This window comes from Vulpes vulpes, chromosome 2, assembly GCF_048418805.1.
Source record: "Vulpes vulpes isolate BD-2025 chromosome 2, VulVul3, whole genome shotgun sequence".
In the NCBI taxonomy this organism is placed as follows: Eukaryota; Metazoa; Chordata; class Mammalia; order Carnivora; family Canidae; genus Vulpes; species Vulpes vulpes.
The window spans coordinates 20,968,331-20,994,196 of record NC_132781.1 but is presented as its reverse complement, the minus strand read 5'-3'; the positions used below and the strand labels follow the sequence as shown (position 1 = coordinate 20,994,196).

Below are 25,866 nucleotides of genomic sequence, written 5' to 3'. Positions count from 1 at the left end.
AGTTTGAATGCAGGGGTGGTTGTGTGGAGATGAAGAGGAGGACATGAGTGACAGATGTTTCCTAGCGAACTCCTCAGTACTCAGTCCCCTGCCCAAGGGGGATGAGAAAGAAGGGCCTACTAAAGGGTGATGAGGAGCAGGTTTGGAGAAGAAACCTCAGTTCTAACCATGGAGCCCATCCCCATGGCAGAAAGCTCTCTTTCCCACCATCCAACACAGAACTTGGGCAAGTGTAAGGTGCCAAAGGGTAAAGAGCTCAAGCCTTGGAGTCTTAGGGTTAAAATACCTAAAAAGAGAGAGTGGCATTAAAAAAAAAAAAAAAGTCATGGTCTTCATAACCAGACAGACCCAGTGTGAACCATTGTCACACCTCTTACTAATCTGCATGACTTTATGCAAGTTACTTAACCTCTCTGAAAGGCAGGGTTGTCTCTGTTCCAAAACAGGCCTGACCACACCCTCCTCACAGAGTGGTTGTCGACACAAGGGAGCTCCTTCCCATCCTGTGTCCCACCTCCCACACCCTCACTAGTAGAAGGTTCTTCTAGGAAGACCCTACCAGTGCTTCTGAGCTTTGCTGTTTCCTGGACCCCCTCGGGCTGTGACGTCCCAGAGGGTCCCTGGGAGACACCTTCAACCCCCTCCCACTAGTTCAAAAACAGAGATCGCACAGGTTTGCATCAACCAGAAAGTCAGCTTTATTAGCCCACCACCAGCAGAGGGGGAGGGGAGACAGCTGGAAACCGTGCTGGGAGAGCAGGGCCGTGGCCCAGGCCTTCAGGAGGTTGGGGCCGGTAGGCGGGCAGGAGGCTCTGGAACAGGCTGCTCAGTGCTTGGAGCTCTGGCCCTGGCTGAAGCTGGAAGAGCCCTGCTCCTTGAGGATGGGCCGAGTCTGGAGGCCAGAGGAGGAGGAGGAGGAGGAGGAGAAGACTGTGGGAGAGAGGAGAGGGCATGAGAAGGGCTCTGGAGCTAAGAAGCCTCACAGAGGGAGGGCTGGGGGTCTCTGAGGCGCCCAAGAGCCTCAGGAGCCTTACCATTGTGGGAAGAATAGGAATGGCTGGATGCTTGCTGGGAGGAGAGGCTGGCGGGAGAAAAGGCAGAACAGTTAGATGTGCTGGGAGCAACGGTGGGGCCGCAGGTTCTGTGGGGGCAGGAGGGTAGGGGGGGGGGCACGCACTGGGCATCCTCGCCCTCCAGCAGGCGGCGGTAGGTGGCGATCTCCTGCTCCAGCCTTGTCTTCACATCCAGCAGCACCTGGTACTCCTGGCTCTGCTGTTCCATCTCGCAGCGCAGCTGGGCCAGCTGCTCCTCCACGTTGCCGATCAGCCCCTGGATCTGGGACAGCTGCATGCAGTAGCGGCCTTTGGTCTCCTCCAGGCTGCTCTCCAGGGATGCTTTCTGTGGGTGGGAGAAAGAAAGAGTCAACAGAGGTGGTCGCTATTGTCCCCCCAGACCTCTGGGCATCTTTCCCGAGAGGTACATGGATTTTGACCCCAGCTGGACTACTGATGAGCCAGACAATGTGGAAAAAAGTTATTCTACTGTGCTGGGCCTTAATTTCTGTGTCTTTGTAATGGGTATAATGATCCCTCCCATCCTGCTATGGGATAAGAGAGGCAGAACTTATTGCAGCAGGGTTACAGGGCTGTGGCCATTACTGGTGACTTGGGGACTGGGGCTGGGGGGGGGTGGTCCTTCGTACCATGCTGAGCTGGGACTGCAGTTCAATCTCCAGGCCCTGGAGCGTCCTCCGGAGCTCAGTCACCTCACTGCGGCCACTCTGCAGCAATTCGCTATTAGAGACCACTTCTTTGTTCAGTTCCTCGGTCTGCGATTGGAAAGAAGAGCAGGTGTGAGGCATTCCTGAGCTGCGCCCCAGCTGGGAAGTCCTGCAGGAGGGCTGAGGACCTGGGCCCCACCTTGCTCAGGAACCAGGCCTCCGCATCTCTGCGGTTCTTCTCCGCCATCTGCTCGTACTGGTCACGCATCTCGTTCAGGATGCGGCTCAGATCCACGCCAGGGGCAGCATCCATCTCCACGCTGACGTCCCCACCAGTCTGACCCCGCAGGGCAAGCATCTCCTAGGAAGGGATGGCAGGAGGTGGTCAGCTCAGTGGACCCTTTTCCTGGCCCCTGAACCAGCTTCCCACCGCCAACGCCAGCAGCAACCTCACCTCCTCATGGTTCTTCCTCAGGTAAGCCAGCTCCTCCTTCAGGCCTTCGATCTGCATCTCCAAATCAGTCCTGGATAGGGTCAGCTCGTCCAGCACCCGGCGCAGGCCGTTGATGTCGGCTTCCACGCTCTGGCGCAGGGTCAGCTCGTGCTCATACCTGGCAGGACAGAAGTCAAGGCATCAGGTACCATCTGTGAGGCTTCTGAGGGAAGACCAACGACCCCACTGCTTGCCTCCCGCCCTTTACGCCACATTCAGCCCACCACCATAGTTGCTCACTTGGTCCTAAAGTCATCAGCTGCCAGCCTGGCATTGTCAATCTGCAGAATGGGCTGAGCATTCTCGATGGTGGCTGTGATGATCTACAGAGAGGGTAGAAGGACAGGCCTGGTTAGCCAAGACAGCTGCTCAAGGGGGAAGAGCAGAGAGGGGAGAAAGGTATCTCCCCAAATGGGAGGGTCACCTGGCTGGCAGGTCAGGCCCTACACTCCCCCAGCCCGCCTGGGTGTCTTTTCCACCCAGATGTGAGGGACGCACCCCAGTCTCCTATCACCCCATCCTCCACCCCAGGCTGAGAGAAGCTGAGGGTGCAAAGCACACTTGCAGGGAATAAGAGCCTCAGGGCTCCAGTCCCAGCTCAGAAACCTAGATGCTGAAAAGGGACCCTCTGCCACCAATTCTGAGTTGCCTTTGGCCACTTCCCCAAGGTCTTCCCCAAACAGTCTTCCTGTTTGTAAAATAAAGATGCTAGAAAGTGGTTCTCTAAGAGCCACTGCAGTCGTGACCTCTCCATGCTCCACCCCCCAGTGCCGCCCACCTGGCCCACACACCTTGTTCCTCAGGTCCTCAATGGTCTTGAAGTAGGGGCTGTAGTCTTTGGCCTCACTGGGCCGCTGCCTCTGGTACCAGTCGCGGATCTTCACCTCCAGCTCAGTGTTGGCCTCCTCCAGGGCACGCACCTTGTCCAGGTAGGAGGCCAGGCGGTCATTGAGATTCTGCATGGTGATCTTCTCATTGCCAGAGAGGAGGCCGCCATCACCACCACCAAATCCAGCACCAAAGCCAGCACCGAAGCCAGCACCGAAGCCAGCACCAAGGCCACCACCGTATCCTCCACCAAAGCCGCTACCCAGGCCCCCAAAGCTGCTGCTGCTGCTGAAGCCACCACCATAGCCACCCCCCAGGCCACAGGCCCCCCCGGAGGAGTAGCGGGAGGTGGAGACCGACAGGCCCCCGTAGGCGCTGGGGGCCCGGCAGGCGCCTCCAGCCAGGACAGAGGACATGCGGCTGGAGCCGCCCCCGATGCCGCAGGAGCCCTTCATGGAGCTGGAGGAGGTGAACTGGCGGCTGCAGGAGGTCATGATGCCGGGAAGGAGGTGAGCGAGTGAGCAGAGAGGAGAGAAAGGTGCTCAGGAAGGCTGGGAGGATGCTGGGGCTGCTCAACTCCCAGGAACCTTTATATGCACCAGGGCAGGCGGGGCCTCCCATCTGCTGACTTGCGGGCTCCCCTCTGGATTTCATCACGCCAGGTCCCGTCCAACTCCCCACTCCGGATCAGGATTATTCAGCCCGGGGTCGACTCACTTCGCTGGGTGCTGCTTGGAGTTCCCACCCAGCTCTGGGGGTGTGGGGCCGAGAGAAAAACACACAAACGCGAGTCGGTCATGACTCAGGCTGGGCGGCAGGAATCGGGCTCTTGTTCCTGGAGCCTCAGGGGCCAGCGGGGCCTTGGCACCAGCAGCTCTGTGGCGCCTGCGTCCCCAGGCAGTGAGTCAGCCCATGAAGGACTCCCTGCCCCACGGGACAGCCGGCCTGGGGCTGTCTCGGGATGTGCTGTGGGGATCCTACCCGCCCGACTCAGGACAGCAGAGCTGGATTCATGGTCTCGCTCTGCTTTGCTCACTGCGTGACCCGAGGCCCCTTTGCTTCCCCTCTCTGGGCCTCTGATTTCCCTCAGCAAAGTGACAAAGGTTGGACTGGGTGATCTTAGAATCCTTTCTTGTTCTAAAAATCCTCTGACTCTCTTTCCCTAATTGGATCCAATCCCAGCTTCAGAGGCTGCCTTTGAAACCCCAGGTCCTCAGAAGTGCTGGGTACCACAGAACCAGCGTGTACCATTGGGCCAGATAGGTGACAGCTCCCCACGCTGCCCCTTACAAGCTATGTAGCATAGCAGCCAGCCCTTTAGCCCCTCTGGGCCTCGGTTTTCTCATCTGTAAAAGGGGAGGACATGCCACAGAGGAACATGCACACAGGACCCCATTTGTGCCTCCTCGATGGTGGCTCTGCCCCTCAGCTTCCTCATCCTTCCTCTGCAGCCAGCTGCCCCCTTACCTGCCTCCCCACACCTACCTCTGCACTCTGGCACTTCCCTCCCACAACCTTGCCCTTTCCTCTGTACCCCAATACTCCTGCCTTTTGAGCAGCCCACCCCCAGTGCATATCCCTACCTAATCATGGACACCCACCATAAACTGGGGTGGGAAGGAGTTTCCATCCTGCCACTACTGCCATGTGTGACCTCTGACCCCGCCACAGCCCTCTAAGTTCCCACACTGTATCCAGGGCTCTGTTCTCAACAGTTTTCTTTCGAGTGTCCCCAGATGGTGGACTGTGCTTGGCAGCTTCATTCATTCAGTCAAGGAGAGGGGGGGGAAGGTGACCTCTCTGGTCACCTGCCATGCTTGGGTATTGGATAGAGTGCTGTATGTGTGCCACACAATTCTGTGAGGGGCAATATTCCTGCTACAGGTTCACAAACAGGGGAACTGGTAGGTTAAGTGGGTCCCCAGCCAAGCAGCGAGATGAGGCTTGAACCCCTTCCTATCTGCTTGCCCAGTGGGAGCCCTTCCCACCATCCTGAACCACCCTATCCATGTATCACCAACACGCATAATTGTCTTGAATAAACCCTGTGAACTGGGAAGGAGAGAGGGAGAACCAGAGTGAGGGGGTGATTTGCCCAAAGTCACTCAGTTTCAAGTTGTGGAGGCAAGACTGGAACCCTGGGCTCAGGATGTCTCCACTTTCCCATGATGCCTTGCAGGCTGGGACCAGTACGTCTCTTCTCTTCTACCTCCCCACAGTGCCTGGAATGAGCTCTGTCCACAGTGGGCATGACCTGGGCCTGAGGGCTAGAGGGGATCTAAACCCCCAAACAGGAGCTTCCTCAGGGTGCCCTGAGCTGGCCACGGTCCTTGCTGTGAAGTGTCTCTGTGGCCCTGAGAGGAGCCCAGAGAGGGCTTGCCCCAGCCTGAGCACTGCTGGGTGATACTACTGGAACCTAGGGACAGGAAATTCTGTCTCAGCATAATCAGAACTTTATTGCTGCCACATCGCGCCCTGTCAGTCACTCAGCTTGTAGGAACAGGGCCCAGAGGTCTGAGCAGAGCTGGCGCCCAACACACACCTTCAGGGCCAGGCTTGGGAGACAGGACCCAATGCTCCCCTCTCCTAACCCCCAAAAATGGGTCCTAGAACCTTGAACAAAACCCCTGCCATCTCTGGTGTCCAGATGGGTCTGAATTTCAGTCCAACTACAGACTGACTCATCAGAACTAAAAATCACATTTGAGGCCACCAAAGGCCACCAAGCAGAGATAGAGAAAGACTTGTCCCAGGTTGATGAGTACAGAAACAGAGGAGCAGAAACTTGAACCCAGCTCCAGTGCAGTTCCTGAGGTTCACACAGACTCTCCCAGGGGTCTCTGGGAGCTCCTCTTCCCCTGCCTCGGCATGCTCTCCACTTCCCTCCCTTCTGACTGGAGCTCTGCCCCTTGCCACCGTTCCTGGAGTTGGAGTAGCCTCACGCACAGGCCCCACACTGATGGCTGCACATCTCTGAGGCTGAGAAGCTACAGGAAGTTGCCGACCAACCCATCCAACCACTCAGGCAATACAGCAGACCAAGCACCCACCACTGTGTGCCCAGCACCCGGTGCATGGGAGGTGGGGAAGATGATGACACAGTCTTTGACCTTGGAACCTACCATTTGATCCCAGAGAGAAAGCTAAGGCCTGGAATATGGCACCACGTGGCAAGAAACCCTGGGGTGCTTGGCCCAAGGAATGCAGCTGGGTGAGCATTACCCGACCCTAAGCCTCAGCAGTAAAGGAGGGAGTAATCAGGAGAGGCTCCAGCTGGGCCTCAGAAGATCTGAACTGACAGAGAAGGAGCAGGGGACATTTATTCCATGCCAGCGAGGCAAACCTGCCCAAGGTTGCTGAGAGTTGGGATCTCTAGGTCTGTGGTCACAGGGCACAGGGCACAGAGTTCCACCAAACTGGCATCCCTCCAGGCAGTGGCTTCCTTCCCCCAACCCGGGGCCTCTTTCTTTGCTCCTTCACCCACCCCATCTCAGGTATGAGGTCATCTCATACCTGAGTTGGCTGGGAAATATTACTGGCATGCCTCAGCTTGCAGTGATTCCCCAACCTGACTGATCACCAGGATCTTCATACAGATTCCCGACCTGCTCTGACCCACAGTCTCAGCATGGCCCAGGACAAGCCTGGTCGTAGGGACATTTTATGAGCTCCCAGGAAATTCTGGTGACCAGCCAGGCTGGGAAGCAGGAGGCAGCCTGGGGGAGGAAGGAAAGGTAGGGAGACCCTAAGGAGACTGAAGGGTGAGAGGGGGCTGCTGCAGGGCCCCAACCCCCAGTGGCAGTCCGAATCACAGGCTTCAGGGCAGGGTGAAGAAAGAGAAGATCCCCGATGGAGCCAGGACAGAATGGCCTGCGGTCAGGCGAGCAGGAGCTAGATCTGGACTGGACACTCAGATACAAAGAACCAGACAGAGAAGCCCTCGGGGCATACTTATAAACAACCCCAATGCTGTGTGGCCAAGCCACTATGGAGTGCGGGGGGCCTGCAGGGAGGGGGCAGGGAGGCTCCCTGGGGATGAACAGGTGTCCCCAGTCCGGGCTCTGGCCCCACTATTGGTCCCAGGCTCTGGGTGAATCTGTGAGTGCCAGATGGCAGGTGGCCCTCTCATTTCACGTGTGTTTCCTGCCCCCTTTCCGAGGGTGGGGACTATCACAGCCCATCACACTGGTCTGCACCACCCAGGGGCCCTCAGCGGAACCAGATCAAGTTCAGTTAGAGCCTTGTTCTGCGCCTGGTGGCTCCAGTCCCCCAGTTCTCCTCAACCTCCTACCCCCACCCCCACCGCACTGCATAAGGACTGAAGGAGTACTGTCAGCTTCAGCACTGTGCCCACCACCTCTAAATTGGGTCCTGCAGGGTCCCACCAGGCCAGGGCATGTGTCTCCTCCTTCCCCCCAGGGCCAGTGCAGAAGCACAGAGTGATGCTGTGTCATGGACAGAGGGTTACCGCCGCATGGTCTCCTTACGGAAAGCACTGCCTGGTCACACTTTCAGGGTGTGGGCATGGCAGAGAAAGAGTCACAGGGCCTGGCTACTGCTGGGCCTGGCCTGGGCCTGGAAATCAGGTGTGTGTGTCCATCACATGAGAGCGGGTAAAGCAGTGCCAAGGGCGGTTATAGACCGGTTCCCTGATGGAGGTGAAATATTTTGTGCAAGGTAATGGGTGGATATGGATGAACCATGGAGTCCCACAGCTGGGTCCCCCCACAGGCATGCATCCCCAGCAGCCCGGGTTGGCTTGGGGTACCTGGACAAAAAAATTCCAGCCACCAAAATTCCCCCACACCATCCCCAAGGGGACCACGGGTCTCAGCCCCCAGTCACTACACCATCCTGTGGCTCTACCTGCCCAGGTGTGGGTTGAGCACTCTTGGAAAGAGTGGGGCTTCCCCTCTCTGGGCCCAGGACCACCCCCTGGGGACTCCCATCCTTAGCAGGCAACCTCTGCCTCTACTGGCCCAGCTATCCGCACCTGCCTTCTCTCCATCTGGCCTCCTGAGCCACCCACCCACTCACTTTGTGGGCAGGATCTTCTTCCTGGGCAGAAGAGCCAAGTCCCAGCTATCTTTGGCCACGCCCACGCTGTGACCCCACCTCACTCATCCCATCAGTAGGGGTGGGCCCCCAGAATCCGCAGGGAGAGAAGGCCCCTGCCTAAGAGCTGGGGGCAGAGCAAGAGGTGGGACTCTCATCTCCTCTTCCCAGCACAACCCAGACAAGGGCTGAGTCACTGTTCCTTGGAACCTCAGTGTCCCTATCCACACAATGGGGCGCCTCTTCCCAGGCCCTCCCGGCTTCCTGGGACTGTCATTCCGACAAATGAGATCACTCTCCCAATGAGCCATCCTCAACCCAGGGCTGGTTCTTCTGGTTGTAGCTGGAAATGCAGTGGGGCCTGGTGGGTACAGTGCCTCCCCCTGCCCTCCATCCTTTACTGCTGCTCAGGCAGCTGGGAGACGCCAGCTGCTGGCAGAGCGGAGTCCACACTCCCAGGCTGCCCTGAGTACTGCAGCTGCCTCTGAGACACGGGCTCTGGACTCCAGCCAGCAGTCCCTGCCAATGGCAAGGAACTCACTGTCCTCATCGCGCCGGGATCAGGCCTGGAAGGACCATCAGCTGGGCTCATCTCTCTCCCCAGTTACTGAAGTCTCTGAGGACCAGGGCAGGCCTGGGACCTGTCCAAAGTCCCACACCCACCTGGGCACCTCAAAGACCATGCTGTAACCACCACTAGGCCCGAGCCCTGCACCCCACCAGGTCTCGCGGCTCTGGCCCATCTGAGGGTCTGATCCCCACCTTCAGTTTCCGGCACCAGGAGGGCCCTGGTCTGATTCCACAACAGAAGCCTGACCTGTCAGTGAATTGGGGTGGGAGCACCCTTCTTGTCATTAACCCCTTCCACCCATCCTCATTTCCTGAAGAGAACCGGGAAGGCTCGCCCTGCTCTGTGGCTTCCAGATTTACTCAAAGGAAGACTTCCAGGTATTGGGGCTCCTCCTCAACTGGCCCATTGCCTGACACCAGAGTGAAAAGGGCTGGGGCCCAGAGGGTCCTGGGAGTGGCTAGGGCAGGACTGCTCCTCCCACCTTCCCCTCTCCCAGGCTACCAGGGAGGTGGGGCTTCTCCCTGCCCTACCCTGGCACACCCCCCTTTCCACCCCAACCTGAACAATGGGCTGACCATTTGAGGAAATATCCCTGAGGTAAGTCCCACCCTTTCTCCCACACCTGCCCAAGGCCCACAGCCTTCTCTAGAAGCAGAGTCTGCAACCCATAGTCCTGGGGTGAGGAAATAGAAGTACCCCTGGGAACCCCTAAATTCCCTTGGGGGGATTCCTGAGACTCACAAAGGAACTTGAGCCCTAACCACCCAGCCTGCCTCCCCACCTTCCCTATGCTCGTGCCTTTTCCAGGAGGATCCTGACTCCCATCCTTGCCCATCCCCTGCCCCCTCTCAGAGCAATTGACTGGATGTGTCATCCTCTAGGACTCCGGCTCCCACCTGACATCTCGGCCGTTTATAGATGAGGAAATGAAGCTCAGCAAGGCAAAGCCACACTGCCCAAGGTAATGGACCTCCTTACTGGGCAAGAAGAGACCACCCGAGACCTTCCCAGATATGCTGGCCCCCCCCTGGTTCTGGTATTGCCTGGACCACTGTCCCGAGGATCACTGACCCTTAGGAGATACAAATGGTTCCCCAAGCTCTGCCCAGACCTACTCTTTACCACGATCCTAGATGACCCTTAACCTCCAAGTCAACAATAGTCTGTGTCCATAGACTCCTCCCCCACCCTCATTTCCCCCAGTTCACCCGTTGCTCGTTGCTCGCTAGGGCCCACCTCAGTGGCCATAATCAGGACACACCATATCTGAGTCAACAAGCTTTATTGGTCAGGCGGAGGGGTATGGGAAAGGGACCGAAGCCAGGAGCTGAGGCTGCAGGGGAACTCTGAGCGGCTGACCAGGAAGGCAGAGCTCTCAGCGGGTGGTCTGGTGCACCTGCTCCCGGGAGGAGATGACCTTGCCGTCCTGGACCTCTTCCACGATGGTGCGCACCTGGCGGGTGGTCACGGCTGTACGAGACAGACACTTGGAGGTGGGCGGGGGCCAGGAGACCCTGGCTCAGCCCCCAGCCCCCTGGGTGGAGCCAGCTCTTTTCTCCGCCGCTGCTTGCTGTCCATGCCTCTACTCGCCTCTCAATATCACATCCAGACCTGTGTCCCTCCTGCTCTTGCCACTCCCTCTTCCATCCCATCCCTGTGCTGTTGCGCCTGTGTGAATCCAGCCGCCCAGATGGGTGGTATGATCCTGACCCACTGTGTCCCTCTGTGAGGTTGAACACTTCCCAATGGAGTCTGTCTCTGGTCTCCCCCATCACCAGACTGGGATCTCCAAGACAAGAACCAGATCTACATCACCCTCATTAGACTAGATACCCAGGGCCAGGATCTTATCTTCCCCATCAGACCAGGGTCTGGAGGACAAGGAACATGTCTCTTTCTCCCATCAGACTAGAGACCCCAGGGACAGGGATACCTTTGCTCATCTGTAGGGTCTCAAGAACAAAGACCATGAGACCACATCCCTAATCTCCCCGTCGGAAGAGTCTCCAGAGCTAGGACCACATCTGCCACATCAGATTAGGATATCTAGGTAAGGACCATCTCTCTGTCCTGCCCCCTCATCTGATTCCCCTGAACATCAACCCCCTGGGCCCTAACATGTCCTTTCCCCCACCCCTGCTAAGGATCAACCATTATTTCCTGGAGCTCCTGGGGATCCTCCCCAACAATATGCAGATAGGTTGCCAGCCCCGTGCACCCCCACCCTCAGCTACCGAGATCCTTACGTTCTTTGGGCTTGTACTGAGTCAGGCTGGGGGGAAAAGAAACAGAGAGGAGATTAGATTTGGGTCTGAGATTTCCACCCCTACCCCAGGTCCACAGCCCTGGCTCCTGACCCCCAACTCACTGGGCGTCCTCGCCCTCCAGCAGGCGGCGGTAGGTGGCGATCTCCTGCTCCAGCCTTGTCTTCACATCCAGCAGGATCTTGTACTCCTGGTTCTGCTGCTCCATCTCGCAGCGCAGCTGGGCCAGCTGCTCCTCCACACTGCCGATCAGCCCCTGGATCTGGGACAGCTGCACGCAGTAGCGGTTCTCTGTCTCAGCCAGGCTACCTTCCAGGGATGCTTTCTGCAGGAAGGCAGGAGGACCAGGGGTCACCAAGGATGCTCAGTGCCCCCTCCAGGGTCCCAGATGTGCCCCAGGCTTAGCAGCTCCCCTACCATGCTGAGCTGGGACTGCAGCTCAATCTCCAAGGCCTGCACAGTGCGCCGGAGTTCGGAAATCTCACTCTTACCGCTCTGTACCAGCTCACTGTTGGTGGCCACCTCACGGTTCAGCTCCTCTGTCTGCAGACAGGACACAGGACAGTGCAGCATTAGCTTGGGATCCCTTCTCTGAGTCAGATGACCCCCATGGCCTCCATATGCTTGGCCCAAATGGGCATCCCAGTCTCTCCTTACTCCCCATAACTCCCCTGGATGTGATCACCTTCCTGACCTCCCCTGGGCCTCTTCCCAAACCTGACTGTAGGAGCAGTACCTTCTCACCAGCATCCCACTTCCAGAAATGAGAGAAAACTTTGAAATGATGTGAAGCTTTATCTTTAGTCCCTCCAAGTAGAAGGCCCTAGAATAGGCAACTTGAGGACCAGACAAGATATCAACCAGTCCCCTGCTGCCAGTTCCTGACCTCGTGAAGAGTTGGAAGCTCTTGGGGTCTTTACCCTCTGGCTTTATTCCTGCGGAGGGCTCTCCTGCCACGCCTAGATCCCAACTCTGGCCAAGCTCCTAGCCTATTGATGCAATGGGTGACCCTGGTCCCCTGGGATCCAAGTGGCTCACTGAGGATAGAGCACCCCAAGATGCCAGGTACTAGGCATAAGCCAGGACTCAGTCTTTGCTCCCCACCCCCTGGGAGAGGCCTCTGGCCTGCTGCAGCCTCTACCTTGCTGAAGAACCAGTCCTCGGCGTCCTTGCGGTTCTTCTCTGCCATTTTCTCGTACTGGTCACGCATCTCAGACAGGATGCGGCTCAGGTCCACACCGGGGGCTGCATCCATCTCCACGTTGATCTCACCACCCACCTGGCCTCTCAGGGCATTCATCTCCTGTTGGGGGGAGAGGGTTGTGGGTGTGGGCACTCGGCCTGTCCTGATCTCTTACTTCCAAACCTTCCCAGGCAAGCTCTCCAGACCCCTCCCAAGGAGCTCTCCTTCATTCTGCCTATCCTCTACCCTCTGCCCCTCCTGCTGACTCTTGTTCATCTGCTCTGTATGGGCTCTGTCCCTACCATCAGACTGGGGGTTCCCTGAGGACAGGTTCTATGTCTCCTCCATTAGACCAAGGGTTCTCCAAAGATAAAATCTAATTCTTAGGCCTGTACCCCTAAAATATCCCCTCTAATTCCCAAATTCCCACATAGGGTCCAGGTTCAAAGGCTTGAGTTGAAGCAAAGAGACCTCCTCACCTATCCCTTGTCCTCATGAGGGAGGCCAGGATGGACAGAAGAGGACTCTGCAGACGCTGGGATGGTCCCCAGAAGCAGGTAAGCAAGATGGTACTTGGAGGAGGCTACCTTACATGGGGATCAGGGCTCCGCAGACAGGGCAGCCCCATAAGGCAACCAGCCCTGGAGCACCTGCTCTGTGCTCTTCCCATGGTCTCAGGCTTGGCAAAGCCCCAGAGTCCTGTGACCCCCTGCAGCCTCTATGACCTGCTGCCCTACCACCTCACCTCCTCATGGTTCTTTCGCAGGTAAGCCAGCTCCTCCTTGAGGTTCTCAATCTGCATCTCCAGGTCAGCTCTGGACAGGGTCAGCTCATCCAGCACCCTGCGCAGGCCATTGGTGTCAGCCTCCACGCTCACCCGCAGAGCCTGCTCCGTCTCAAACCTGCAAAAGGAACCAGAGACTTAGTCTTGATGCTTGGTGGTGCAGGTCCATGTCCTGGCCAAGGCTCTAAGAGCTTGTGAGGGTTGATAGGGGCAGAGGGTGGAGTGGAACCAAACTGTAGCCCTAGGGCTGTAGGACCATGTAAGGCAAAGCCCCACCACCACTCTTGGCTTCCTGCTTCTCTCTCTTATACCCCCTGCCTCTCTCTCCTCCTTCTCCCTGCCTAAGCCCAGTGACCTTCAGAATTTGCTGCATTTGCCACATCTGTGACTAAGAGGTGGACTCCTCCACCCCCAGCTCCTGACCCTTCCCACAGCAACTGTGGTCCTAGCGTGAGGAGGGGTGCCCCAGTTCCCCCCAGCCCACTGGCTAGGGCTCACTTGGTACGGAAGTCATCAGCGGCCAGGCGGGCATTGTCAATCTGCAGCAGGATGTTGGCATTGTCTACAGTGGCCGTGAGGATCTGGGGAGAACAGGAGAGTGGTAAGGTCATTGGTGGGGAGGAGCTCAGCCGGGACCAGGGTTATGAGATGGATCTTCCTGCCCGGAGGCCAGGATGTGGCTGCCTTCTCCAGGAAGGCGTCTTTCCTGCCCAGCCTCTCACCTTTACTGGGCAGCAATTATTGGCAGAGGCGGGGCCAGCAGGAGTCTGATAGGCGAAAACTTGCCTCTCCTCCTCCGGGGCCCTGCCTCCCCCCACATGGACCCCCATGCTGGGGTTTGCCCTCAATCAGAACAGGTGGACAGACGGGAGTGCCCAACGAGGGAGACAAGAATGGTCCCTGGGGCAGTAGATGTCCCAGAATCCCAAAAAGTGGAGGAGAGGTAAACAATCCCCTCATTTTACAGTTGGGGAGATGGTGCCTAAGAGGCTCCCTCAGAAGGGGCCCTATAGGACCTCTCACCAAAGAAGAGTTCCAAATCAGAAGTCATGACCCTGGCTAGGCCTCAACCCCAGACTCCAGCGGGCAGCTCTGCCCTTGGAGGTTTGCTGAGTCCTATTCTTGAGGGGGTCAGTGGGAGGGATGGGGAAGCCAGAAAAATCACCAAATAAGGCACACAGAGGAATTTCCGAGGTCCCGCCCCCTCTCTCCACCTCCTCCTCCAGCAGGTGCCATCAGGAACTCACTAGCTGCCCTCACCCCACCATGGCCCAAAATACCCCCTTGCTTCAAGAAGAGAAGTACCCACGTATCCAGCAGCCCCCGGAGCCCAGACTCTACATGCATCCACGCATCTTATCCAATTACCTGAGGTGCTGGCAGTAAGCCCTACAATGGGGAAACCAAGGCTCAAAGCAGTTCCACGAGGCCTGCTTTTCCCTGGCCCAGCTGCTGCCCCCCTCAAAGGGGAACATGCCACACAGTGGCTCCAAGGTGGGCTCCCTGAGACCAAGGATCCCTGAGACCCTGTGACAGCCATCCAGGCTGACTCTGGGCCACAGTCAAGGGGAGGAGATGGAGAAGGAGAAGTCATACGCCCCACAGGCCCTGCCCCACCAGCAGGCCCTACCTTGTTCTTCAGGTCCTCGATAGTCTGGTAGTAGTGGCTGTAGTCGCGGGCAGGCCCCGGGGCCTGCTTCTGGTACCAGTCGCGGATCTTCACCTCCAGCTCAGTGTTGGCCTCCTCCAGGGCGCGCACCTTGTCCAGGTAGGAGGCCAGGCGGTCATTGAGGTTCTGCATGGTGGCCTTCTCCCCGCCCGCCAGCAGCCCATCAACACCTCCAAAGCTGCCACCGTAAGCACTGCCAGAGCCGAAGTTGTAGCAGCTAGAATAGCCACTGCCCCCCAGGACACTGCCCAGGCCCCCAGCAGACCCCAGCCTGCAGGATCCGGCACCCAGGCTGCCAGACAGCCGGCAGGAGGTGCGGGACGAGCCGCCCCCCAGCCCCGAGGAGCCCTTGATGGAGCTGGAGGAGGTGAACTGGCGGATGGTGGTGGTCATGGTGGCAGCAGCGGGCAGCAGGCAGGCACAGAGCGAGAGGGCTGGTGAGGAGGGAGACCCAAGGTGCGTGCTGCTGCCGGGGCTCGCCCGCGTCCTTTATAGGCCGCCAAGTGGGCGTAGCGATTACAACAGGATCGCTCCTCTGTTTCCATTCCCCTGAGCTTTCATCACTGCTGGCCGCCAGCCAGCTCCCAGGTGGCTGTGGGCCCCCTCCCCTCCCACCATCGGGGCTGTGCCTCCCTTCTCCGAACCCTCGTGCTGGGTGTCTGCAGACGCGTGTGCGTGTCTCTGGTCTCAAGCCTGTCATCTGTGATTCAGGCAGGCCCTCCAGCTATGCTTTCCCATGACCTAATACGGAGAAAAGGAGAGATAGGACGTCACCGTCACCAGGCCCTCCCGGGCAGCTGCCACCCCAGCTCAGCCCACCTGGCCCCTGTGTCTGGTGGGGAAACTGGCTGGGGAACCAGGCAGCCCCCAGCCTGAGGGTGCTCTCCTCCACCACACCACACATACACACACACATACACACACACACACACACACACACACAGACTGAGACCCTGTCCCACCTTGGAAACTGGACCTAAATCCACTGGGCTCATCACACAGTACAATGACCCTCAATTTACCACCCCATTTTACAGATAAGGAAACTGAGGCTCAGAGAGGGACAGTGCCCCACTGCCCCACCTAACCACAGAACTGGGCTGGCAGGGTTCCTGCATCCTTTGTCCCCATTATTCCACAGCACCCACACTCCCCACTCCCCCCAGGGCCCCAGCACACTGCTCCCACTCTCTGCAGAACCCTGACACAAGGAAGCACTCCAGGAGCTGTGATTCCACCTGGCCAGTTTTCTGACACTGACCCCATCCCTGGAAACCCTGGTGACCCAGGCTCCTCTCTAATCTCCCCCCACCATCCTCCTGTAGGGGAGTATCCTGGACGAGGGTGGGCAAAGAAGAGCTTGGCTGTAGATGGGACATGACAGCCTGGCAGGAGAGCATCCTGGTAAAAGGGGACTGGAAAAAACGGGGAGAGCCATGTCGCCCGCCACCCGTCTTATTGCTCCTATGCCAGAAGAGGCCTCAGGGTGAGGTGAGGGGCATATACCTCAAGCCTGAGCCCGCTGGAAATGTAGAGGACACTGTCTAAGGGTCTTCCTGGGAACCCCCAGCCAGTATTCCCCCCCCCTCCCGCAGAGGCCCACACCAGGTCCCTGATGAGGCCCTTCAAGACTGGCCCTGTGCCACCCACAGCCCCACCCTTCCCTGCCCACCTGGGTCCCAGGGTCCCTGCAGGCCTGCTGGATAGAATGTGCTCATGTCTCAGAATGCGGATGGCTTCCACTTCCCAGACAGGCCCAGACAGCCCCAGCCAGCAGCTGAGAGAGATTCCCCAACAGCCCAGGAGCTGCCAAGCCACCAAAGCAAACAGGACGCCCCCCACGCTCACATGCACAGGGGCAACCCCGCCCCACACACATCCTGACCAGGACGAGCTGGTTTCCGGGGCTGGCAGCTGTGCCACTGCCACCCCCTCTCATCCATCAACACCTTGGCCCACACCTTTGGAAAACCCCCTGTTCAGCCCCTCTCCCTCTGATCTTAAACCCACACCTACCCCAGGCTGAGGCAGGGAGTTCCCTGTAACAGGTGTGGCTCCCCTGAAAGCCTATGGGGCCCTCCTAGGGACCAGTCCATGGGGACCCACAGGGACCCACAGGCTGATTCTTGGAAACTGTCCCAGCTTGATGGGCTCTCCCAACCCTCTGCCCTCGATCTGCTGCCTTCTTCTCTTTCGCCTTCCCAGGAGTCCCAGGCCTGGATGATGTGGGCAGAATGGACCGGCAGGTGACAAGTGGCACCCAAACACTTAACAAGCTCTCCTCCTCCCCAATCCCTCAGCACACACTGCCCTAAGCCAATGACCAGACCAAATTACACAAGGCATTGAACTTCAGGCAAAGCTTTAATAGCAGTCACTAGGGCAATTCCAGAAGGCCCCCTCAGTGAGGGGCTGCAGGAAACAGTTACAGAAAAGCAACAGCTCTTGGGTGGTGGCCCAGATGGGCACTCAGGGTGCGGCAGTAGCATGCTGGGAGCCCAAGGCGATGGCTGCTCCGTGACCCTCAAGGCCAGGCTGTCACAGGTCAGAAGGGGCTTCAGTGGGTGGAGCGGTGGACCTGCTCGCGGGAGGAGACCACCTTGCCGTCCTGAACTTCTTCCATGATGGTGCGCACCTGGCGGGTGGTCACTGTGGCTGCGGGAGGACGAGGGGGGCACAGGGAAGCTCAGGCTGGAGCCCCTCTCCTAGTCCCCCCCCCCCACAGAAGGGTCCTCAGCCTCTCCCCATTCCCTCTGGGCCAGATGGGGCAGGCTCTTACCTTCCCGGGTGGGCTGTGAGATCAGGGAAGAGGAGTACTGGGTGGCCAGACTGCAGGGAGGGAAAGGGGGACCCGTCAGTTCAAGGGGGCTGGCACAGAGCCTGGGCCCCTGGGGGAGGAGCAGCTAGGGAGGCCTGGGGCCATGGGAAAGAGGTCCCAGAGAACCAGAAAGAACTCACAGCTGAGAATACATGGAAAAGATTAGCAACCACAAGGGTCAAATGTCAAAGCCCAGTAGGCAGGACTAAGGAAAGGGGACACCCCAAAAGAGGGCCCAGAGGTACTTTGTGGCTAACCATGGATTTACAAGGAGAAGCTGAGTAAGTGGTTTTTCCATATCCCAAAGGGCCCAACAGATAGACTCTATTAAAGCAGGAAGGACTGTGGTTAGACTATACATGGACCTCACTATCGTCAGGGAGCAAAAAGCTGGTGTGGGTGACTTAGCATGGGGACTCCAGGACATTCTCAGCCACTTTACACTAGGGCCCTGATCTACCTGCCCAGCTCCACCCACCTTGCTCTTTATCCCGGATAATGGCATCACCAACCACACAGTCATCAAAACCAGAAACCCAGGGTCATCGTTCTCCACTACTTCATGTGCTCACTCAACATGTATTGCATGCTGCCGGCGAGCCACGCTTGCTCCCACGCTCAGACAGCTAGCCCTGCTGTTTTTAACTATAACACATCCTCTTCACACACCACCTTCCTTTCCCTGCCTTCCACCCCTGCCTTACAGTAGGGCTGCTCTGGCCTGACTCCCAGCTCCAGCCTCCTGACAGGTCTCCCTGACCCCACTGGAGCCCCTCTGATGCAGCCAGTGAATGTTCTAAGACATCTTGATGATAGAAACTCTCCTCTGTGCAAAATCCCTCTGTGGCTCCCCACTTTCCACACAATCTAGTCTAGATGCTTTAATTTGGCCTTCAATGTTCCTCAGCAGTGGGACCAGCCAGCGTTCTCAGTTCCACCTCCTGCAAACTTCTACACCTCCTGTCCTCCTACACCTCCTACACCATTTGTGCTGTCCCCTCAGCACAAAAGTCCCTGCCTGGATGCAGTGGCCCCAGCAGAACCAAGCATGTGCCCCAGTGCCCCCACTCACTGGGCATCCTCGCCCTCCAGCAGGCGACGGTAGGTGGCAATCTCCTGCTCCAGCCGTGTCTTCACATCCAGCAGAACCTGGTACTCTTGGTTCTGGCGCTCCATGTCGCAGCGGAGCTCACCCAGCTGCTGCTCGATGCTGCTAATGAGCCCCTGCAACTGGGCCAGCTGGGCCCCATAGCGGGCCTCGGTCTCCGCCAGGCTGCCCTCCAGCGAGGCTTTCTGCGGGCCAGAGTAGAGGTAGCTGGGTGAGACCAAGCTGGGGCCCTTCTCCAGGGCAAGGACCCAGAAGGGGGACTCACTGGTGTGGGGTCATGGGTACTGCTGGTGCCATGGGGCAGGGAGGGGCCCGTGTCACTGAGTGTGAATGACAGGCTGGGGGTGGGTGGGAATTCGAGTTCTCCAAGTGGAAGTCCACTAGGCTGAGCCCACCCTGGGGTGACAGGTACAGGCCGGGGTTGGGGGTTGGGTCAAGGCCCTACCATGCTGAGCTGAGACTGCAGCTCAATCTCCAGATTCTGCACAGAGCGGCGGAGCTCCGTGATCTCCGTCCTGCTGCTCTGCAGAGCCTCGGTGTTGGTGGCCACCTCCCGGTTCAGCTCCTCCGTCTGAAAAGCAGGGTGGGCCACCGGGGCTTGAGAAGGCTTGCAGAGGTGCGGCAGAGGACAGGGTCTGCCCCTGAGCCCTGACCTGCTGGATCCAATTCCCACCCCACTCCACCCCCTGCCTCTCCCTGGCCTTTGTGGGGCTACAGACTCACCTGCACACAGACACCCTCTCTGCCCACCCTAGAACTTAGCAGATGCACCTTGCTTTGCATCCCATACTCCTACGGAGCACTGCTCAAACACAGGTTCAATTCTCTTTGTGCCTGTCACCATCCTGGGCGCTGTAACTACTCAGTGTGAATCTACTACAGGCATGAATTATTCATCCAAACACACACACACACCTACAAATGTGCTGGGAGAAGCCCTACACAGGGATGACGAGATCTGGATCTGTTCCCCCAGCTACAGTGTGGCTTGTGTGAGCCTGAGGCCTCCCTGAGCCTCACATCATGCATCAGACATGAGCAGTAGGTCCAACTGGTTTCCAAAGGTCCTTCCAGCTGGGACAGCCTGTAGATCTACAAGTTTTCCAGCCCATACCCAACACCCAACACATGCATGCACACATGTGCACACTTGCTCACACACGGCCACCCACCTTGCTAAAGAACCAGTCCTCGGCATCCTTGCGGTTCTTCTCTGCCATCTTCTCATACTGGTCACGCATCTCATTCAGGATGCGGCTCAGGTCCACACCAGGGGCGGCGTCCATCTCCACGCTGACATCCCCACCCACCTGGCCTCGCAGGGCATTCATTTCCTAGGCAAGAGGAGAGCAGGAGCTCACCAAGGCCATTGGGGGAGAGACGCCAGGGCCTGCCTTCTCAGCCTCAGGGAGACAGGCACAGATGGCAGACAGACACAAACAGCCCAATGGCTCCTCCCCTTGAAGATGGAGGCAGATGTGATCTTGTCTCAAACACACAGGGTTGTGAATATGGACCATCTCCCTCAACGTGTGCTCGGGGATGGACTTTGCCCAGTTCCGATGTATGCGGGGCAAAGAGAGATGGCAACTCCGCAACATGTCAGGGGATGAGCCAGGACAGCCTTGCTCACCACCCTGACTGCCTGCTTTATCCCCCACCACCAACCACACAGTATGGGCACAGGGGAAGCAGCCCCATGTTGGTGTCGGCGAGGAGCCAAACCTCATTAGGAAATGTTAATCTGCTGGGGGGATGCAATCCCTATGAACAGCCTCAAAGCAAGTGGAGATATCTTCTGGGTTCCTGCTACTCTAAGATTAGGTTCCCCTAATCTCAGGCCAGCCCAAAGGTCAGCTGAGAAGGAAGCTGCTGTCCCCCTATAGGGCCTGGGATCCCCATCCTTGGGTTGAGTCTTAGGGTCCCCAGGGCCCCAAGACCCTCTGAAAAAGGGAGGTGGGAGAGGGGGCAAAGTGGTGGCCTGGGTGTGGATATGGGTCAGTTAGACCTGTGTGGCTTTGGATAAATCTCTGAACCTCTCTGAGCTTGTTTCTTCACCAGTAAAGGGAGGACAGAGCTCCCTACCCCCAGCGCCACTGGATCAGCTGAGATAATTGCCATGAATCACTTGTAATGTGCTGAGCAGATTTTGGTTGTTGTTATGACTATCACTATTACAATTAATTAGAGTAATTAGCATGCATGTTCTTAGGCTGATTTGCTCATTAGATAGTTAACTGCCACCACTCAAGAGGCTGTGCCTCAAGGGACAAGGGAAGTATCTCTGAGGGGAGAGGACCCTCCAGGCTTCATGCAGGCCCCTCCAAGGGTCTCTCAGGATCAGAACCAGGAACGCACCAGAGATGGGAACTGGATTGAGAGTATGGCCCTGGCCCAGGAAGATTTGAGGGTCCCAGCCTTGCTCCTTGTAGGAGTTTCTCCTGCATTCCCCAGGGTCAGCCTCACCTCCTCGTGGTTCTTCTTCAGGTAGGCCAGCTCCTCCTTGAGGCTCTCGATCTGCATCTCCAGATCAGCTCTGGCCAAGGTCAGCTCGTCCAGCACCCGGCGCAAGCCATTGGTGTCAGCCTCCACGCTCATGCGCAGGTTCAGCTCCGTCTCATACCTGGAAAGGGTGGAGGCATGAGCCAAGGAGTACCCCAGGACACCTCCTTGTACACACAGAGAGCTCTGATGTGCAGAGACAGACCCACCACCAGGCCCCAGGGGCGGACCTGGAGTCCCAGACTCACTTGGTGCGGAAGTCATCAGCTGCCAGGCGGGCGTTGTCGATTTGTAGCACCAGGCTAGCATTGTCAATGGTGGCCGCCAGGATCTGGGGGGCATAGTGGGCTAGATAAGCAAGCACTATGGGAAAGCCCTGCAATGCCCTCCTTGCAGCCCTTTGGAGAGTGGGCCAGACAGAGGAGGTGAGGGTCCTTCCTTGCAATCTCCCCTTCTGAGCACCCTGCTGGAGGGCTCCCAGAATGATGGGAGCACAAAGCCTAGCCACAGGTAATCATGAGGCCAGGAGATAGACCCCCACATATTCACCCCTCTCCTGGCCAAGCTGCATGGACTTCACACTCTCCTCCCCAACTAAATTGACCTCAAGGCTCAGTTGCCACCTCCTCCAGGAAGCGCTCCTTGACTCTGGATCCCTCCTTCCAGTCACACCTCCTCCCTGCCCATCTCTTTCACAACACTTCTCATAACTGTGATTTTTCCATGAGTTCTTTGGTTATTTCCTCCAATGGACTCTGAGCTCCAGGAGATCAAGGTCATTCTCTTCAGAATCCCTAGCCTTGGGCGAAGTACTTGGCCCACAGTCAGCCCCCAGGAAACATTAGTTTAATTAAGCAATTAAATTATTCATTTATTTATTTATAAGATTATGACCAGCCCCACCTCAAGCCTATAACAAAGTTTCCTTCCCCCGCCCCCCCGCCCCCCCCCGCAGGGTCATCTCAGAGGTTTAAATGAGAACAGGGAATGGGCTCTGGAGGGAGCAAAGGGTTGGGTATTATTACTACTACTGTCATTGTTTTTGTGAGAAATGCCTAGAGAGGCTCTACTCAAGAGCCATGTGGGTGGGAGGACACGAAGGCCCCCAAATGCCACCCAGAGGCAGGAGAGAGGAGGACTCTGTGGAGGTGGCAGACGAGCTAGGAAACCTCTGAACGTTTTTAAGGCTCCAGGCAGACATGTAGAACCATATAAGAGGAGACAGCCCCAGCAGGGAAAAGCAGCCCCAATAGCCTCATTCTGAGCCTCTGAGCCTCCTTGAGGGCCCTGTGAAGTGACCCTGGGTCAGGCCCTATTTCTAGAGCAAGCCCAAGGGCCAGTTTGTTACCCATCCCTGGCCTCGGTGGCCTACAGACCGGCCTCCCAGTCACTTCCCTGCTCAGGAGGCTGATTGGGCCTAGCAAGGGGCCCTTGTGCAAACCCCCAGGGATGTAATGACTCAGAGGGGCAGAGGCCTGATGCGGTGCACTAGGGGTTGATGGTGAGGAGCTGGCTGACCCCAAAGCTTGGAACGTTGACTCACCAGGGCTCCCCTGGGTTCCCCACTGCCCAGACCAAGCCCATTATCTGATCTGGCACTCCCTCTAGCTCGGCTTCCAGGGGGCAATTGCAGGAATTCCCTTCCTGGCTGAGGTCCCGGGCAGGAACGGGCAAAGCCCCTCACAGGGCAGCACCAGACCTGGTTTTCCACCAGAAGAGAGCAGGCCCCAGCGTGGCCTCCCCTAAACAGCTCCACATTTCTTTGAGGTCTCACATACCTCTGGGGGCTACAGCCCCCCGAGGACCCTCCAAGGGCAAGGCCTGTGTAGAAGACCCAGATGCCTCATGCACAGAAGCCCAAGGCCATGTTCTCAGAGGTCATGAGCATGTGGGCATGTGTTGTGTTCTCCTTCAGACTAACTTAGAGTAATTCCTGCCCTTGGGAGCTTCCAGTCTGAGTAGGAATACATAGCTCCTTCCCTCTGGGACCCTCAGAGTCACCATTCCGGAGAGAGTGAGGATGACCCACAGTGAAACCAGCTGTGAGAATATGCCAGACTCCGTGAAACCAGCACAGTGAACAGGGCATTGACTGAACCACAGAATGTTGAAGGGACCTCAAGATCTGGGGGTGGAAGGCAAGTGCCACCCATTCAGGAGGAGGTGGGACAGGCAGAGAGCCACACCCAGAGACGAATGGAATAGTGAGAAGGAGACGGCCAGCTTCATCTCCCAGCAGCCACACCAAACTCCCCCACTTCTGTGTCTGAGCCCACAGTGTTCTCTGTACCAGGAATGCCGTCTGCTGCCTTCAAAGCTCTGAAGCCTTCCCCACCCACTCCTCCATCACTCACCCCCAAATACTTCCCCCCCCCCCCACAAAGGGAGAACTCCAGTCTCCCTACATGGGATGCCCTCCAGGCTTGGCACCTTGGCACAGGGCTGGGTTCCTGAGCAAGTAAGAGTGAGTGAATGAATGAATGAATGAATGAAGACCCAGGGCGGAGAAGAAATGTACCAAAAGGTCCAAAGTTGGGAGGGCACTAAGTAAGGACAGAAGGCAGAGGGCAGGGAACTGCCGGGCCCACACACCTTGTTCCGCAGCTCCTCGATGGTCTTGAAAAAGTGGCTGTAGTCGCGGGCGGGCCCGGGCCCCTGCTTCTTGTACCAGTCATGGATCTTCACCTCCAGGTCGGCGTTGGCCTCCTCCAGGGCGCGCACCTTGTCCAGGTAGGAGGCCAGGCGGTCGTTGAGGTTCTGCATGGTCTCCTTCTCGCTGCCCCCTAGCAGGGCGTCCGAGGAGCTGAAGCCGGAGCCGAAGCCCGCGCCGAAGCCCGCTCCAAAGCCGGAGCCGAAGCCAGAGCCGAAGCCCCCGCCCAGGCTGCAGGTGTAGCCGCCACCGTAGCCACCGCCCAAGCCCGCCGAGAAGCGGGACGAGGTGACCGACATGTTGCCACAGCTGCCGACTCCCAGGAGGCTGGGGGCCCTGCAGGCGCCCCCAACACGAACTGAGGACATCCGAGAGAAGCCCCCACCGGGCCCGCACAGGCCCTTGACGGAGCCGGAGGTTGAGAACTGGCGGATGCTGGTGGTGGTAGCAGCCATGGTGTCCACGAGTCGGGAGCAGGGTCTGGTCTGGACAGAGACCCCGGGCAGCCCTTTATAGCCAGGCTAAAGGGAGGCTGGGCCCCCGGCCCTTGAAGTCAGAGCCAAAACCCAGCCATGTAATTTGCTTCTGTACCAGCCGCCCAGGGCCCGGGGCTCAGGCTGGACACGCTGAGTGCATCCCCGGGGACCCCTCCCCTGCCTGATCTGGGCCTGGGCAGGTGGCCTCTTAGCAGCCCATTGTCTGTTCAGAAACAAAGGTGGTGTTGGAGCCGCAGCCCCAGGGTAGGGTGAACCTCCATCCTCAGCCACAATTAAGCAGCTGAGCTCATTCTTGGGGGCAGTCTGGAGAACCCAGCCCTGGGAGCCAGACGGGGCCTGGAACAAGGCTCCACAGGCCTGGAGCCCCGAGGCTGGTCTGGCCCCCCAACCAGCATTCCTGGGCCCCAGGGAGAGAGGGTGGAGAGATTCAGGGTGACACCCGATCCCAGGTACAACATGGCCCTGAGAGGGCCCCCCAAGGCTGAGGGGGATCTTCCAGCTGAAGAGTCCACACCTATGGGAGGGGACACAGCTCCTGGCCTGGGGGATCGGGATCTAAGCGGAACAGACATTGCTTCTGGCCCGAGGGAGCTTTGGATGCAAATTGCCAGGAAGTCAATTTACAAGCCTCACCTTCCTCATTTGTAAAATGGGGTAATTCCTGTCTCCCATGGTCTTTGATGGAATCTAGAGAGGCGGTGGCATCAGTGAAATTGAGGTCAGAGGTCTGAGGCCAGAGGGAAAAAAATGAAGCAGAGAGTTAGGGTGACCACTTCTGTTCATGCCCCCAGAGCAAAGGAAAGCCACTCCTGAGGGCCCCCCTGGAGGAGGAGAAGCAGGGTGCCTCCCCTAGCTAGTGTGCTGCGCCCCAGGGAAGGGCCGCCCCAGGGAGGAAGCCGCGCCATCCCACATCCTGGCAGCTGGCACCCGCCCGCCGCCCAACAAGAGATTACAGCCTAATCTCCTCGGCGCTAACGATTTAGGTGCTGCCAGGACACTGGCGTCTGCACCGGGCCTGTCTGAATGGGGAGCTCCCAGGGGCGCCCAGGGCCTGAGGGACAGGCAGGTGAGGGCGAACCTGGAGCCCATGCGGGTGGCCTGGGCTCTCAGCCCACACACGGGGACAGGGTGGGAATCAGGGTTTCCTCGTAAGCCAGGTTGCTGTGCTGAGGCTAGACTTCCAGAAGGACGTCTTGCTTAGAAAGTGGGGGGCCTCTCAGGTGAAGATGTCTCCTCTCTGGGGAAGTGGGGACAGCTCAAGCTATCTGGGAGAGAGGGGACGAACCCCAACCTAACCCTGCTCTGGCCCTGCCTGTGAATTCTGGGGGCTCCCAGTGTGGCTAGGGTGGGAGGATAGAGAGGGGGCTCGAAGCCAAGGTACAGGAGCCAGGTCAGACCAGCAGGGTTCTCACATGAGGACAGACATCAGGGAGGAATTCCTGGCCATCCAGGATGGTCTCTGAGGAGGACCCAGGGTCACCTGAGTGGGCCAGAGACAGGCCCTGTACCAGCCCATCGCCCTCTCACAGGAGGACACGCAAAGCAGACCCTCCCCTTCCCCATGGGAGCCACACTCCCAGGGATCCCCGTCTTCCAGGAGCCGACTGACCTGTCCCCTCCAGGCAGGCCTCCCTGGGCTGAGGGTCTGCCTTCCACACAGAACCTGGAGCACAGCCAGGGGCTCTGCATGCCTCTCCCTGGAGCCCACAGCTCAGCCCTCACCC

The 25,866-nt window shown here is 58.1% G+C and overlaps 3 protein-coding genes across 3 annotated transcripts; all 3 read right to left on the bottom strand.

Annotated features, from left to right (window-relative positions):
• Nucleotides 1-674: 674 nt before the first annotated feature.
• On the bottom strand, nucleotides 675-3,979 carry LOC112910808 (keratin, type I cytoskeletal 16). The gene is made up of 8 exons (XM_025987112.2): nucleotides 3,005-3,979; nucleotides 2,454-2,536; nucleotides 2,175-2,331; nucleotides 1,920-2,081; nucleotides 1,703-1,828; nucleotides 1,178-1,398; nucleotides 1,035-1,081; nucleotides 675-930 (listed from the first exon to the last, which is right to left on the bottom strand). Exons 1-8 carry the CDS (start codon nucleotides 3,533-3,535, stop codon nucleotides 827-829), a joined length of 1,431 nt encoding a protein of 476 aa, XP_025842897.1. The 5' UTR covers nucleotides 3,536-3,979; the 3' UTR covers nucleotides 675-826.
• Nucleotides 3,980-9,932: 5,953 nt separating this feature from the next.
• Nucleotides 9,933-16,363, bottom strand: LOC112910788 (keratin, type I cytoskeletal 17). The gene is made up of 9 exons (XM_025987084.2): nucleotides 16,240-16,363; nucleotides 14,529-15,308; nucleotides 13,397-13,479; nucleotides 12,860-13,016; nucleotides 12,073-12,234; nucleotides 11,349-11,474; nucleotides 11,036-11,256; nucleotides 10,914-10,939; nucleotides 9,933-10,137 (listed from the first exon to the last, which is right to left on the bottom strand). The coding sequence occupies exons 2-9, from the start codon at nucleotides 14,958-14,960 to the stop codon at nucleotides 10,043-10,045; spliced, it is 1,302 nt and encodes a 433-aa protein (XP_025842869.1). The 5' UTR covers nucleotides 14,961-15,308; nucleotides 16,240-16,363; the 3' UTR covers nucleotides 9,933-10,042.
• Nucleotides 16,364-16,912: 549 nt separating this feature from the next.
• On the bottom strand, nucleotides 16,913-24,124 carry LOC112910776 (keratin, type I cytoskeletal 42). The gene is made up of 8 exons (XM_025987065.2): nucleotides 23,588-24,124; nucleotides 21,244-21,326; nucleotides 20,960-21,116; nucleotides 19,666-19,827; nucleotides 18,939-19,064; nucleotides 18,458-18,678; nucleotides 17,347-17,396; nucleotides 16,913-17,222 (listed from the first exon to the last, which is right to left on the bottom strand). The coding sequence occupies exons 1-8, from the start codon at nucleotides 24,098-24,100 to the stop codon at nucleotides 17,125-17,127; spliced, it is 1,410 nt and encodes a 469-aa protein (XP_025842850.2). The 5' UTR covers nucleotides 24,101-24,124; the 3' UTR covers nucleotides 16,913-17,124.
• Between the last annotated feature and the right edge of the window lie 1,742 nt (nucleotides 24,125-25,866).